Raw genomic sequence first — 17,187 nt, 5'->3', positions numbered from 1 at the left:
TTAAAATTTCACGAAAAATGAAAATGTTGAATTGCAAAAAATCTAGAGCTTACCGAGAGAAACTAACTTCTGAGTTGAATTCAGCACACTCAAGTTAGGCAAGAACAAGTGCCCGTATCAATGCAACAAAAAATTTGTTCCTCCGTGTTATCTGTTTTTTTTGTTTTGTTTAGTAACAAGGGTAAATAAGCTTTTTGGAAATAAATGTGGGAGAAATGTTAAGGGAAGCATTGAAATGTATTAAATTATGGATCTTACACAATTGGGTAACACAATTAAGAGTGAAAGTAAAAGTATAACAATACGTTGTATATTTAAGATGTGAAATAGAGTGTGCTACACGTTTTAGGAGGGTGCAGTTATATACCACATACATTATTTTTTAGTAATTATTACATAATAGATGTGTGTGGAAAAGTGAATTTAGTATAGATATAGGCATTTTGAAATGCCCTAAAGATTGCTTAGTATAGAGTTCTAGATGAGGGTTTCACAGTGTATGAATATGTCAAAGATTTTGCATTATTTTTAGAGTTACACTAAAATATTAGGCTATAAGGGTGTATTCTCCGACTTGGTAATGAGACATTAAGGGAGAATAGGTTAGAAATATAAAGATAAAGGTGGTAAAGGGGTTAAGAGGGAGAAATAGTTAACAACTTGATCATGATGTTTTTTTGGCCCTAAAGGATATTATGAGTTGTATATAGGGGTGTCAAAGGATCATGAAGAGTAGATGTTAGAATTGGAATTTGGAAACCGATGAATTTGGGATGAATGAAGGAATGAATAAAAGTGGGGGTCTTTTTTTTTCCTTTTGGATTCTACCTCTCGTGGACCGCAGGTCCCCTCTTCTTACCCCTCCAGATCCCAGAGGTAGGGAAGGATAAGGTCTATTTAAGGATAGCTATTTATTCCAAACTTTTATTTTTTAATTAAGCTACTAACGTTAAATGTACAGGTTCAACTCCCCCCATAAAAGGAACAAGGCTTTTGGGTTGTTTCGGTCTATACAAGCTGATATTGTGTGTTTACAGGAAACACATTTTACTAAAAAGTCCTGACCGAGGTTTTTTTGCAAGGTATACAGAAATATTTTTGGCAAATTCCGCGACTAAACAAAGGGAGTTTTAATAGGATTTGCAAGCACAGTACCATTGGTTTGTCTGACTGAGTTACATGATCGTGAAGGACATTAGATTTTACTTTCTGGGCAATTGGGGGACGATTTAGTAACGATGGTTGCATACTATGCCCCAAATATTAAATAGCTTCCTTTTTTTCTCACATTTACTTATGTGTGGAGACTCTAATGTCGCTCTTCAGCCTATATTAAATTGATATGCCCCACACAGTACTAAAATTGGGGAGACAGTAGATTTATCAGCACAAAAGTTACGTGTCCATGCACTGGTAGACAGTTGGAAGGAGTTGAACCCTAATACATATATGTCACACCCCCATAATAGCCTTTAAAGGATAGATCATATATTTATCCAATTATGGTAATTAACCAGTGCTGGGGGTCTGTTATAAAACCAAAACCATGGTCTGACCATGACACAGTTAGCTTGGAGATAGATAGTTGGATACCTAGATCGCATCAATACAGTTGGACATTAAATTATACTTTATTGAGTGACAGCTGGACGGTACAACAGATAGAAGCTTTGGGAGAGTTTTTTCAATTGACAGTCAGTGCCATCAATATCTACGTTGTGGGATGCCCATAAGGCAGTGATTCGGGGAAAATGTATCCAACTAATGCCTAGAAAGAAGAAACAACAACATGAAAAGCTAACAACGTTGGAGTTATGCTTGACATCTGCTAAGTATAAGCAAAAACCTACAGCCCAGTCTAAGAAAATAATGGAAGAGGTTGAGATACAGTTAAACTTATGCTTGACACATCAAGCTGATAATTATGTCAGTTGGAGTAAACATAAATACTATCTGAAAGACAATAAAAGCAAATTATTAGCAAAAAGATTGCGATATTGCTGCCCTCAGTTAAAGACAATTATGTTAAAAATAAATGAATCAGGCTTCACTAGCGATCCAGTTAAAATTGTAGCAGAGTGTCACAAGCATATGAAACAACTAGTGGCAGTCACTAATGATTTGAAACACTTGGGAGATGAGTATTCCAGGTTGGAAATAACATTCCCTAAGATTGCAGAACATTTTGTGGCATCATTGGATGCCCCTATAACACTACAAGTTGAGAGTGCTATTAAAGGGTCTACAGATAAGCAAATGCCCAGGTTCGGATGGATTTACAGCACTTTATTATAAGACATTTTTAAGAATTTTAGGTCCATATCTAGTAGAATTATTTAATAAAATAATACAAAATGATCACCTAGGGTCCGACTCTTTGACAGCTGCAGTAATTATGATACCAAAGACTAATACCGACCTTACAAATTGATCTAATTTTTAGACCTATCTTCCTATGTGGATGTAAAAATGTTAGCGAAATTTTTTAGCAACAAGGCTGAATAAAGGGATAAGAAATTTAATAGTAAGAGACCAGGCAGGTTTAATCCCCAAAAGGCAGGCTACAGATGGGATAAGAAGAATGCTTCATCTGATACATATATCCAGGCATAGACAACTTCCTAGCCTTTTATTGTTGTTAGATATTCGTAAAGCCTTTGATACAATTCTGTGGTCATACCTGTTTAATACTTTGCAGAAGTGGGAATTTGGGCCAAATTTTATTAGATGGGTCAAGGAATTGGATCGAGATCCGAAGGCCTTAATAAGGTACACGGGGGTTAGATCCCCTCAGTTTCAACTCATGAGAGGGACACGCCAGGGGTGTCCGTTATCCCACCCCTATTATTTGCATTGGCCATTGAGCCTTTGGCCATGGCGATGCGAAGGGATACTAATAGAAAGGACTTAGTTATAGGGGGATATGAACATAAAATATAATTGTATTTTATAGACGACACTATTATGTGTGTAACTAATCCTCTTATCTCGTTACCTTATTAGATAAAAGAATTTAGAGTTTCGGGAAAATATCAAGACTAAATCTAAAATTCTACCCATAGTAATATCAAAGGATCTCCAACTTATGATGAGGGAGGCATTTCCATACACTTGGGAGCCTTATAATATTAAATACATGGGGGTAAAAATCACGCCTAAATATGAAGATCTGTATCAGGCTAATATTCCACCTTTAATGCAACTGGTTAAACGACTGCTGGAAACATTGTTAAATATCATGGTTAGGTAGAATAGCTGCTATAAAGATGACATTATTTCCGAAGATATTGTATATATTTAGGGTACTACCCAAAAAAGATTCTATTGCAAGTAATAAAAACTCTTCAACAACTATTGTAGCAATTTATATGGGCAGGGCAAAAGGCAAGGGTCTCAATAAATGTTCTGTTCTGATCACAAGCTAGAGGAGGGTTGGGAGTTATTATTAGGGCTTGTTCACACCGAAAGCGTGTGTGCGTTCCAGAGCGGTAGCTGCTGGAACGCACTGCGATCGCTCCTCTGGGGCGGGAGGGGGAGTGGCGGTGCATTGAATCCAATGAAGATTAATGTCTCTCCACATGCCTTTGGCAACAATCATAAATAATCAATTATTTCTCCCAGGTTATGAAGATCCTGTAAGATTTTCTAGATTATAAGGGGCGGGATTGAGAAAAAAATATAATTTTTTGGCCCGATTGGGATCATACCCTTTTCAGAAATACAGGCTAAGCATAAACTCCCTCATTCAGAAGTATTTCAAATTTACAAATCTGTGATTAGGGTAGAGATGTTTGCACCTGGACATAGAGTATAAGTACTATCCTTGTCGCACTCCTTACCAATATGTCCCTTGTAGTGCGGGGGTGCTCGCAGTGACCGCGGATGGCGCCGCGAATGTCAGCAATTGTAGAACTGTCACCAGCATTGTTTGGTCTTATGACAAAAAACTTCAATAAATGAAGCTTCTGCTATCTTAAATGGACATAGAGTATGTCACCAGCACACCAAGGATCTCAGTCCAAAACGCCTCTATTGTCGTCTAAATATTATGGTCAAACAAACAGCAAGGTTTCTGGAGCACGCAGGGCCCCTTCATCAGATGAAGGGGCCCTGCATAGTTGCTGTTTGTTTGATCATAATGTTTAGCCGTCAATAAAAGCATTTTGGGCTTAGAGCCTCGGTGTGCTGGTGACATACTCTATGTCTTGGATTACAGCAGCGCCATCCGCAGTCATTTCTGCACCCAAACTCACAAGGAGCTTACCGGTCAAGAGAACGGCGGGACACCTATAGAAGATGATTGCATCTGGATGCAAGTTTTTTGCTTCCAATGGTGAGCATCTGTCCCTAACTGCAGATTAGCACTCCATGTGCTATTATATCTGAACACCGGTGGACAGTTGCATCCACTGTCAGTCTGTCATTGCTTTGTACAGACTCAGCAGCCTCAACTCTCCACATCTACCTGTTAATCCAGCTGCAGCAATTCAGAACTGGCATATTTTTGCCACTTGAATGAAGCCTTTGAGTCACATTTTAAATAAAGTGCATCTTGCTGGTGCATTTTTAAACCGGAAAATCCTAATGCTAGAGTTGCTGACTAGATGGTTTGGGAATCACACAAATTAACTCCCACTTCAAAAGTATTTCTTGGGGATGGTTTAAGACATTCTTGAGCCCTGTAAAAATATATTTATTTTTTCAGCGCTATCAGAAAGCTTTAAGAAAACCCAACTTTTCACTTAATTTGGGGAAAGAACCAGATGTTAGTGTTAAGAAAGCAGGCTTCACACCTATGTGTCTCCATTTTTATGTTTTATATTGCTGGAGACATGTGGTTGTCACGCATTTAAAATGCTCTGTAATTTCCATCAAAATCCCTTATAACACACATTGAAGATGAGAAAACGTAACTTTTTTGGGCTAATGCATATGAATGCACCATATATATATGTGAACTAGCACCATTAAACACAATGGCAAACCTCTGCACATGCATTAATGATGAGTATTAAAACACATAAGTGTGAATGGGACTTTAGCAAGTCCTTGTAACTGCTAGTTCCTTGGCTGTCATGGTATCCCCTTATCTTAACTCAATGTCACAGAACAAGCATGCAGTCAGATCTTTGGCTTCACTGGTTGCTTGCTTGCTCTGAGCCACAGACTCCCTAAGCAGTATAGCCATTGAATGAACATGTTAAGCCAGGGAACCTGTGACTTCAGCCATGGCACCCTAAAGTTTCTGTTTTTAAAGGTTAAATCTGAGACTTATGTTGCAGTGTTTGTTTACTAAACAAATCATACTTATACTGATAAAGCAGTTCAGCAAGAGGATACTTTTCATTTGATAAATTCCAGAAATGTCACCAGCACACCATTTAAATGTGAAGCAAATCCATTTAATGACACATACTTGTCATTCAAATACAAACGTTTTCGAGGCCTCACAGGGTCCCCTTCATAAAGCTCAGACTGTCATCATGAGCTTGATGAAGGGGATCATAACGTGATTCTGCGCCGGATGAAGAGGACCCTGGGGTCATTCTGAGCCTGATGAACGGGACCCTGTGGTCATTCTAAACCTGATGAAGGGGACCCTGTGAGGCCCCGAAAACGTTTGTATTTGAATGACAAGTATGTGTCATTAAATGGATTTGCTTCACATTTAAATAGCGTGCTGGTGACATTTCTGGACTTCTTGATATTCATGGGGCCGGCCCATCCGTGGTCACTTCAAGCACCCGCCTGATTTATAGGTCTATTCTTTGACTCGGTAAGGAGTGCAACAGGACATATCTACTTGTGACTTTTCATTTGATCACACATGGCCTATTAGGATTCCCTTGGAGCTTAGATAAACCATTGTTCTGGTTTCCAAGCTTTGCTAATGGCCTATTGCAAACCCCCCACTGTTGGTTGGATAATGCCCCCTTTTCTTAGTTAAATCAGTGCTGGGAATTCTATCCACAAAACCTTATGCCACTATAAATAGTAAACATTTGCATTTTAAACAGTATACATTTTAAGTAGTCTTAATCACCTTCAAAACTGTCTTGATTCTTGGATAGATGGTTATACAGGTAGACAAAAAATGGGCTTCTTGGTGCCGCTGGGTACCCATGGTATCCCTGTCATAATAAACCCCCAACATTCAATACAGAATTACCTTCCTATGTTTAAATTAGCTGTAAACTGGAAACCAGCAATGCTAACTGTGAGCAAGTCAATCTTTTATCCCATATGATTTGTCAAGCATTGTTTGTTTTTGAGTAGTGTTATGATCTATGCCATATTTTAAATAGTACAAGGCTAACAAACATATGTTGATGCTCCTATGGAAAACACTTTAATAAGGGATTTTATTAAATAGACTAATTCCAATACTAAATAGCATATTATGGATGCTATGTTATTGGTCTTAAACTCTGGTGACAGGAAACGTAAAATCATGCTTTCGGTGAAGTGTATGTAAACCCTAAATTTATTTTTCCAGAATGTTTTGCATAATTTCTTCCTGTATACATTTTTCTTGCATAAATCATTTTTTGTGAATCTGTTGCAGGGTTTATTACCTGGAGGTCCTGCCAGTAACAGCATTTCCTGTTGTAGGTTGTCAACACACCGAGCCACTGCCTCACAATTAGACTCCTGCAGACATGACAGGCGGCCCAACGGCCAACTGAAGGAGCGCATATGGCAGGCTGACAGTGTTTTTGCTAGTTGAGAGGCAGTGGGTTAGCATTGTCAGCCTGCAACAGGAAGCGCAGGAAGAGATCAATCACACGCAATAATATTTCTTTCAGCACAGGTTTACTTTAAAAATTATTCTTCTCTTGTTCATAAACATTGGCTGCAGTAAAGACATTCTTTGGCAACAAAGCAAACAATCTAAAAGTAGTCACATTTTACACCACCAATACTCTTCAGCCTGCCATTTCCCTAACTACTGTGGAGAGTATTCTTTCTCAGTGAGCAAATCCATAGTCTAATGGAAAAAAACGTATAATACTGTTAAAAAGAAAAGGAAATTAACATTTCACGAGAATGTTTCCTTTCACCCTGCCCCTATCATTTGCTTTACCATAAAGCCCATATGCAATAAATTGCATGTAAGTTATAAAAACAGCTTACATTGTCAAATAAGAACAGTTATGATCTCCTTTCTCTCTCAAACCAAACATGCCCCATGAACCACATCCTATTTTCTGATGGCATGAAGAGTTTTCTAATCAAGGTGCGTCATTTCCATACATGTACAGTAAATGGTTGTGTTCCATGGCATATGTAGACATGGTGCTTACATACCATCACATGTCTCATACATGATCACTTTCATGAAAACAGGCTTTTCAGATAACTGCATGAAACTGCACTCTCCACTTCATGCCCATTGTTATGTGTAATATGTCCAGTTATATAAAGATCACTGGCTGCATCTTATCCACCATTTGACTATCACCATACATGTGCATGTAGCTTTGATGTGGCTTTTATCGTAGCAAAAAAAAATTGTTACATGTTTTTAACTGAGATAAAGATGAGATAGTGCCCAATGTAGTCCCAGTGGGAGCTCATAAATACAAACACATTTTAGGGTCAGTAGCATTTGTTAAAATACCTCCAAATCTGTGGGTTAAAAAGCAGATCAGACTAGCTATGAATATATATATATATTGAGATACCCCTCACATCTTTGCAGTTTTTACACAACAGTGTGCATAAGCTGTTTCTCAAAATGAGTTAAATGAATGCACACCTTAATTGGGGGTTATCAGCCACTCTTTTTAGAAGCAGTGTGCAGTATAGCACCATATATTGATTGCCATAGCATGTTCTTTAAGCATGATTTGCATGGACTAACATATGAAATATATATTTATATATATATATACAGTATATATAAAATTTATATAGGCAGAACAGTGATGATTGCATGCATATTCTAGACCAGTGTTTGTTTCTACTAACTTATGTTGTGAATCTGCTGTAATGCACTTTATGCTCTAGACTCGGATGCAGCATGTTGTGTAGAGCAATAAGGTATTTTTTCTTTAACGCAATTATGTTCGGTTTAACTTTTGCTTAAATGAATTGCAATTTATTAAGTAAAAGGAAAGTCAATAGATGTATTTATATATTGTATATTATACAAAAGAGCTCTATATTTTCTGCAAAAGGTCTTTAAGTAGCAAGTATGAATGATGGTGAACAAAGGTCTTGCTGTTGCTTAGGATGAGATGCAGAAATGGGAGACCCATCCATGTCACTGCATGAATCATACTGCATGCAATTTCACCAGACGCACAGGTGAAAATATCCTGATAGACTTCTTTAAAGCTTACCTCCAACCAACTTTTTAGTTTTAGATAGAGTGGGGAAGAGCCTCTATTTCTGTGTGTGACCCCATTAGGAATATATTTTGCCATACTACTAGCCCACGTTTTTTTTTTGCGTCCCTCATTGCAGGGATTTTTTATGACTTCTTGTCCTGATTGGAAGTAAAGGGAATCCTGCCCTATAGGGACACTGGAAGCAATAAAAACCTGAGGTTTAGCCCCTTCCCGCTCTATCTAACTAAAATAAAAAACATTTTGTCTTGTGTTGGGTTATTAGGTAAATTGTGACTGCTTGGTTAAGCTTTAATATACTTACCAACAGTCCTAAATGAAAACATCTGGGGCTTGGGCTTCACCCAAATTGGGTATCTACCACGTGTAACAAGGTGTTTATAGTGGATAGAATTACACACTGGGAGAGTTTAGAACTAACAAGAGATTTAATTGTTCCAAAAAATGAACCTAGGTTGCCAGCTTGTATGATGGCAGTAAATATGTTACATACACATCATGACAATAGACATTATACCAATAACAGGAATGTCCCATAGAGCTATAACAAAAGGTAGGATTGCATATTTCTCACTCTAAACACATCTTGTAGTTTTTTCCCCATTACAATCTTTAAGTCATCAAGCCTAAAGTACAACTGCCTCATGCAAATAGTCTAAAAACAGACTAGTAAAGTATTTCTCACATTAGTATGTGCTTATTCAGAATGATATATACTTTGCATATTCAATTATAGGCTTTTGTTTCTTATGTGCAGGAAAAAAGCCTTCTAAAAAGTCCTGCTTGGAAATGGCTTATAACAGTAAAAGAAAGACAGAGGTAGAGAAAAAGACAAAGGCGGTTATGCTGAGGTGGCTATTCATCATAAACTTGAAAAGCTATTTTTGTGGACCTTGGGTAACTGGGTCTTTATCAAATTTTGCACCATAATTTATATTTGAGAACATGGTATTTTAGGTATGGTGGCTTTCCATTGTCCAATTCCTTCACTGTAGTTTCACTGTGGTTTGTAATACAGCAGGATAGCAGTGTACCTAACTGCACCACATTTAAGTGTCATAGCATTATTTATTTCTCATACCAACATAGTATGGTAGCATAGTCATTAACAAAACATTTTAAAGAGTATTATGTTTGTAGAAGAAGGTAAGTAGAAAACACACTTGCGTACACATCTTTAAGTTACACAACAGAGTGATTTATCAAGGAGTGGGAATATTAGATCCAACTGAAACTTTGCTCTCAGAAAGATAACCATTTTCACTGCTTGATAAATCTACCTACACACAAGCATGATTGACAATGTATTTCTGCTATGAAATAAATGTGCACAATTTCCATTTTCTCTGACTACAGAGGCAAGTAATAGTAGCCATGAGTCTCGTGTTGGTCTAGCAGAAGGTCTGGAATCACGAGAGAAGGCAATTATACCACTTGTGGTCGTTTCATCCTTGACCTTTATTTGTCTTGTGGTTCTTGTGGGTATTCTAATATACTGGCGGTAAGTGTTCCTGTTTTTTAATTATTTATGTTTCATGTTTTAAATTAAAAGTTTAAATAAGTTGTAAACAATATTTTATAAAGCATGTACGTATTCTGTAATGCGTCACTGGACCATTAATACATGTACTGTAAGTGCCTCTACAAAAATTACAATCAAATGTTACTATGTCCTTCAAACACACTATGAATCAAAAAAGGTAGAAAACAAGCAGCTAAATGTAGAATTGAACCTAATCCATGTAAACTTGCCAAAGATTTGTAATTCTGTTCAACCGTCTTGTGATCTAGACTTCACTGCACCTGACTAATATAGCATGCTCTAGGACCTGCCCCAACCTATTACTGGACAATAAAGGAGTAGGAGGAACTCAGCAAGAACATATAGAAGCAGTGCAATTAAGTAGTCTTTGTTGAACCTAGGACTCCACTAGTTTTTATCAACAGTCTAATGTACAAGGGTGAGTCAAAAATTACCCTCACTCTGGCTGTAGAATTTATTTTAATCAACTTTTAGAAAAGACAAATACATAATTTTTCAACATAATCTCCTTGCTTTTCAATACACTTTGTCCATCTGTCAACAAGCTTTCGTATTCCCTCATTAAAAAATGTTTTAGGCTGAGTTACGAACCACGAATGCACTGCTGTCTTCACTTTTTCATCAGAGATGAATCTTCATCCTCGTAGGGCTGCTTTTTGATTTGCAAAGGATTTGCCATATAATCCACTGTCACTCATCTATTCGACAGAATCATTTTACGCATACGCTCAATGTTGTCATCAGCCATTGACGTGGATGGGCGTCCGGCTCCTTCTTGATGGCTAACACATGTGCGACCATCCTTGAACTTCCATCCATACACACTTCTTCGCGACAAAACACTTTCTCCATACTGCGCACAAAGTCTTTGATAAATAACGGCACCAGACACACCCTCAGACCACAAAAAATGAATCACTACACACAACTCTTCTTTTGTGCAAATCACAAGAGGGGTGTCCATTTTTTCTCGCACTGTAGTTACAAATGAACTGACGTAACACGTTCACACCTGCACAGGAGTAACTGGGGTGACAGTAACCTTGAATGGAAAGCGCTGATAAGACAGTGTGGCCAACAGATGTATAATAAATCTGTCGCTATATGCACTAGAAATAAGGGATACGCAGTTCGAGAGATGCTGATGATGCGACAGCATTGATAAATCCCCCCCATTCGTTTTTTAAGTTGTGCTGCATTTTTAATGCTAAAAAAATGTTAATAATGTGTAAAAATGCACAAAAACACAGCAAAATGTGCTTTTAATAGAATGCTAAAATGCAGCATTTCACTGCATTTGATTACAAGTTTTGCCACGAAAAATACAGTATAACACAGCATAATGTGAGTTTAAGTGTGCACTAAAACATAGCATTCTACTTCGATTTTTCTGTGACTTTCTACGGATGTAACACAGCTGTCATCCATTAAAAATCCAGCAAAACATGTTCAAAAACATAGTAACACATGGTAAAATGTGCACGGAAGATGCGAGCTGAAGCTTTGCTGTTTCATAATTCTATCATGTTAATTCAGTATGAGAGTTGAGTTTATTAGCCTTTTTCTTTTTTGTGTTTCACATTTTCATAACAAAATTAAAAACTCTATATTGTGGGTGAGTCTTGATGTGAGTAAAGTCTTGATGCTTTGCAGACACTTGGACTTTTGATACATGCATCATCAATCTCAATTAGTCTTGTCCGTTTCATATATGCAGATTTGGTAATATCTTACATTACTGATTGATGGGCACTACTGTATATCTGTGTGTTTCCAGCAGTCAGCACTTTCATCATTTTAATCAAGTGATAATTAGTAATTCACACTTAACGCATCAGCCGGATGTTGTTCACCTCTTATACCAAACAGATGGAAATACCTGCCTTCAAGAAACGCAAAACCAGATGTTGAGACATTGAGTTTATATAGTAGCATCCTAATTGATAGGGATTATGCACATTGCATCATCTGTGAGCAGTACATGGAATTATCTTTAATTTAACATAACATAACAATGTTTGTTATGATCACGTTAGTCATATGGATGTGTTGGTCAAGGAAATAATTAAATTGAACAGAGGAGCAATTTTTTTAGCTAAAATGTACAATATGAAATAACAAATCTATTCTTCACCTAATTCACTAACGGGCTTTTTTAGAATTTGGTGAATGTCACATTTACCACACACTTACTGTGCATTTGCTGGACATTCACCACCACATTTTTCACCTAATTTATAAAGCTGGGAAGATTACCCGCACATTTACCGGATCAACCAACATTTGCATAACTCAGCAAAAGTTGCAAACACCACACTACCGCATAGGCCAGTCTGATGTGGAAAATCATTATTTTGGCATGACAATGATAATTATTCCCAATGGAGACCCCACTTAGACTCATTGGCCTTTGTGCTGTTACTGTGTCTTATATTTTTTGTTCTATTTAAATACAATTTAAAAAAAAAAACATTTGCTCTTCCCCTCCCAGTGCTATCAACCAAGCATTTAAGGCATTGAGGCTAGTGTCCCCATAGCAAGTGGCTAGCAAGGGCCTCAGCTGGAGCAAGGTTTAAAGAAGCAGGAACTCTAATCAAGTGACTCCCATGGCTTTCTACTAACACTACTGATTGTAACACCTTATTTCCTAATATAGTCAATTATGTAACTGGTAAATCATTCACCATAACATTTGTAATATCTGATATGGTGTTAGTGTCAATAATGTGATGTGTTTCAAGGACAGGAAGCAAAAATAAATCTTCTCAATGGAGCACAGACACCATAATGGAGTGAGTACAAAGTCTAAAGCGAAAAGTGAACTATTTACTACTTTAATTAAACATACCAAAACACACCTCAGATGTAATCAGTAGGCCTAATTTACTAACTGTGAGCTCACTCTGCCTAAGAGTCTCAGCTGTATTCACCATCTCTTCCTAGCTAAATCATTGTTACTTTCTTCTGCTTCCCTGAGCATGCTTGTTTACATGGTACAACACATGAATGTCCAGTGGACCATTTATGGGATCTGGCTTATTTTGGGTGATCAGTATATCCATAAACATTAGCAATATGAATGATGGTCGCCAAACAGTTAATACACTATAAAAAATAATATTGACATGAAGTTACAAAATTATTAATATCATCGGTACAAACCACTGACAAACCAACATTATCAAGATACAAACCACTTTTTTTATTCATAGTCAAAACCTAATTTTCCAAAAGGGCTCCAATTTTCATAATATGTAGTTACGGGCTATTGTGAATAGCCCGTACAGCACCCCTTCGGTTCTACTGAACCAAATGGGTCCTGGGGCCTAAGCTAGACGAAGTATAGCAGTAATTGTAGAAAATATTTAGAAAGTTAACCTAAATACATACAGTACATACCTACATACATAAATACATACACTGTGTACTATGTATAACAATATTAGCTCTGTATGTTGGAGCTTGGATGAAAAGGACACGGTCTAGTCATTGTATTGTGTCCACCATTGCTGCTATTTTATTAAAACAGGTCATATACATGTAGGACCTCCAGTGCCGGTGCAGCAGCAGTCTACCTCCTTTCTTAAAGCTACCATTTCTGTCAAATAGCCCCTGTACCTAAACCTCACAAAATGTAGATGATATACTCATCCTACTACTTCTTGCTGTCAGTGTGTAAGTATGGTACTGTAGAAGGCAGATATTTCAGAGCACTGTATGTAGATTGAGATTTACTAAAAATATTATTTTTTTCACTTTAGCCAGTAAACTAATGTTCATACCCAACCCAATCATTTGCAGTAGAATGCCTGTACATGACTGGGTGATTCCAATAAAAATGGATTAATTGTTAACCTGAACAAGTACCCCTTTAGTAAATCAATCCCTAGTTTGTTTAAGGGTTTGAAAGTTGAATATATCCATTCCCCTAGTTGGGAGATCCTGTTTCCAAGTGTGTATCCCTTCATCTCTCAGGATCAGGGACATAAGACTTAAAATAATTTCCACAAAGTTTTAATGTAATTGTAAAGTTGGATACATTATTCTAATAATTTGTTTTCTTAGGCTATGAGATGTGTCATTAGAATGATGTAAAAATTATTATAATACCGGTAATTCCATCATTCATTTTAATTAACATATGTTATTGTTGTAATTTAAAATAACTAAATTAATAACTAAAGCGCTGCGCAAACTGTTGGCGCTATATAAATACTATGTAATAATAATAATGACCATTTTTATTACTTCAGGGCTTATTTGTAAGCAAGCAAAACAATTTTGCACATCGGCTTACTAGTGAAAGCTTATTCAGCAGTTTAGTTCTTTGTTTTAATGTCTTAGATTTAAATATTAGCCTTCAAAGCATTTCTATAACTCAGTGTTTATGTTATTTTTAGAAAATGCTTTCAGACTGCCCACTTTTACTTGGAGGATAGCACATCACCACGAGTCATTACCAGTCCTCCGGCACCAGTATTTCCTGTTTCAGGTAAGAGCTCCGATCTACTGTATTAATAAAGTTTCTTTTCTAAGGTGTTTTTTTTTTGTAAACATGAAATACTGTATATTGCTATGTGTTGATATTATAAACAATCATAATCTGGAGAGGGGTAGAAAATGTTTGTATACCATGGCCACAGGTATGTCTTTCTATGTGGTATGAGTATAAATAAAGGGACACAGGATTCAGTTATTCAATTGGGTTATACTGCCACCTACTGGAGGATTTTTACACTGACAAAAGGGAAAAAGGCATCAATCATCAGAAAGGAACCATAAGTCTTGCTATGGAAAGAGAGGTAGTAAGGATTCTAGACTGGGCAGGACTTCACGTTCCAGCCTTGTCTGCCATTCACATTCCAGGGGTGGACAGTTGGAACCACCTCAGCCAGCAGCGCCTGGCCACACATACAAAGCACATTTCGCTTGGGGCAAGGAAATACGTTTTTATCCCAGGAAATACCTTGTGGGAAGAATGCTAACCTTTCTGCACTGAGGCCTGGATTAGCATTTTGACCGGATCACCATCAAGGGGCATATCTCAGCTATTCCAAAGACCACTGGCCTCCTATTTATTGATTATGAATATTGTAGAGGGTGTCTTCCATGTGACTCCTCATGTGCAACCACCTGTGTCTAAATGGAATTTGAATCTGGTTCTGTTGGCACCTAAAAACTGTCTTTTGAACCTATCAGGGATATTTCCAGGCTTGTCCTGTAAAGGATCCTTTCTAGTCTTACACAAGGATAGAGTGGTGTTGAGGCCTACAACTTCCTCCTACTTAAGGGTGTTTTGGCCTCTCACCTCAGCCAGGATATTGTTCTGTCTTCTTTCTGTTCAGCTGGAATACACCAAAGCATATTTCTATCCACTGCCTGTACTACTTTTCTACAAAAATAAAGCATACTGTGGGAGGGGTTATAGCTGGGTGGACGCTGTTTTTTCTTTGCCAGTCCAAATACTCCCGTAGGTGACAGTATACCCCAGTTGTCTCTGAATAACGGAATCATGTGTTCCTTAATGAACTAAAAAACACATGGTAAGTATTAAAAAAAAAGAAGTTTCTGGGCTAGGCATTGTTTAGGGTTGGGTATAGTAAAGTTGACTTCAAAATTCAGTCAGGATTGGTGACAAGTTTGCCAAACACAGTTTGTCCTTCTGAACAGTGAGCCAACTTCTGATAAATGGCCTTCCTTTGTCCTAAAGTTTACTTTACAATGTATCTTGTTTTATTTGTCTCTGTATTAGTTTGTCCTGTGACAACTTAAACAGAAACACTAGATTTATATTTTACAGAACCTGGGGTTCTACTATTTGGGAGAGATGTCCATCATGTTCCTGTGCAACTGAGTTTAGATCATGTACTTTGCATCTTCGTGAAATGAAAGTTACCTGTTGCATAAATTGTATACCTCTAGAAATATGCAACCACCAATTATTTACTGAACAGTAAGGTTGTTCCTGACATTTGAACTCCGAACAGTGTACTGGTGAATGACTGGTGTACTGGTGAAAGTCATAGCACTCCTGTACTTTTGGCACAGTGAAAAGTCAAATGACCCGTCGCCGGAAACTGTTGACTATTTCACATTGTAGGGGAAAATAATTCCTTCCTGCCCGTCAAGGCCAGTCACATCAATTTGCTGGGTCAGAATATGTCCATATAAGCCACTATGTGCATAATATTAATTTCCATATAATTATCAAGTACTTTATCAAGAAACTTTTTTGATTGTGTCTGTAAAGAACCCCTTCTTAACTAAAAGCAAAGTCCTTTGCTCCATATACAGCTGATATCACCTTGTCCTTTGTGCAGTCTTTGAAATAAACAGTTATATAGTCATATCTGTATATTGACCATAGATCAGTGGCATAACTACAGATCATGAGGCCCCCATAACGTCATTTGCATAGGAACCCCAGGCTAGTGGTGCATTCTGGTTTTGGGCTGCCCTAGGCAAGATGAAACTAGGGCACACAGCCCCCCCCCACCCCCACTAAGGGCCGGTGCACACCTAGGTGACACCCTGCAGATCGATTATTTTCCAATGGCACCGGACTACACGACGCGTGGCTGTTTCAGCCGCTATTGTGTTTGAAAGGAAGGGCGGAATCGCGGCGGGAAACCGTGCAATCCGCCCGGTGAGACTGGGGTGCCATTGGAAAATAATGGCACCCACCGCGCGATCTCCTGATTGCAACTCCTGACTGTGCACCAATCCGCGCGGAATCGTTCACGATTGCTGTGCAGTGGGGTGTCGCCTAGGTGTGCACCGACCCTTAATCTGCAGGATCTCAGGGGGGCTGTGCAGGATCTGTGGTGGGCTCTACGGCAGAGCCCACCACAGATCCTGCAAAGCCCCCGAGACCCTGCAGACACCACAGCCCACCACAGAACCTGCACACCCCCCTGAGATCCTGCAGACCGGTGCAGGTTGTGTGGTGGGCTCTGCCCAACATAGACCCCACCACAGATCCTGTACAGCCCACCCGAGACTCTCAGGTGGGCTGTGCAGAATCCATGCTGGGCTCTGCAGGGTCCCTTTAGCAGCAGTGTGATCATCTTACCTGCTGCTTGGTCCCCGGCCTCCTCCTACGCTGGACTGGTGCTGCAGGACCTGGCCTCCTCCGCAGCCCGATGTCTCTTTGGTGACCCGGTGTTCTGTCGAGAATGCACCAGCTTCCTACAGCATGATGGCGCCCTGGCCCCGCCCCTTCCTGATCCGACATCATTCCCAGTCTCGCCCTGCCCCCTCCTGCTGCTTCACCTCGCCCCCTTCTGCTGCTCC

The 17,187-nt window shown here is 38.5% G+C and overlaps 1 protein-coding gene across 8 annotated transcripts in view; it reads left to right on the top strand.

Moving 5' to 3' along the window:
• The window catches only part of PTPRZ1 (protein tyrosine phosphatase, receptor type Z1), a 175,276-nt gene that overhangs the window by 121,515 nt on the left and 36,574 nt on the right, over nucleotides 1-17,187 (top strand). For 5 of the 8 annotated variants that reach the window (XM_018557755.1, XM_018557753.1, XM_018557752.1 and 2 more), the window contains 2 exons: nucleotides 9,708-9,852; nucleotides 14,295-14,386. In XM_018557755.1, the coding sequence (XP_018413257.1) occupies nucleotides 9,708-9,852; nucleotides 14,295-14,386 (237 nt within the window). Of the gene's footprint in view, nucleotides 1-7,222; nucleotides 7,238-9,707; nucleotides 9,853-14,294; nucleotides 14,387-17,187 lie in introns of all 8 variants that reach the window. The other 3 variants (XM_018557754.1, XM_018557750.1, XM_018557749.1) reach the window with 1 other exon arrangement.

Source organism: Nanorana parkeri, unplaced genomic scaffold (genome assembly GCF_000935625.1).
Source record: "Nanorana parkeri isolate BGI_ZX_2015 unplaced genomic scaffold, ASM93562v1 scaffold301, whole genome shotgun sequence".
NCBI lineage: Eukaryota > Metazoa > Chordata > Amphibia > Anura > Dicroglossidae > Nanorana > Nanorana parkeri.
Note: the sequence above shows the minus strand (reverse complement) of the source record. Positions and strands in the feature narration are given on the sequence as shown.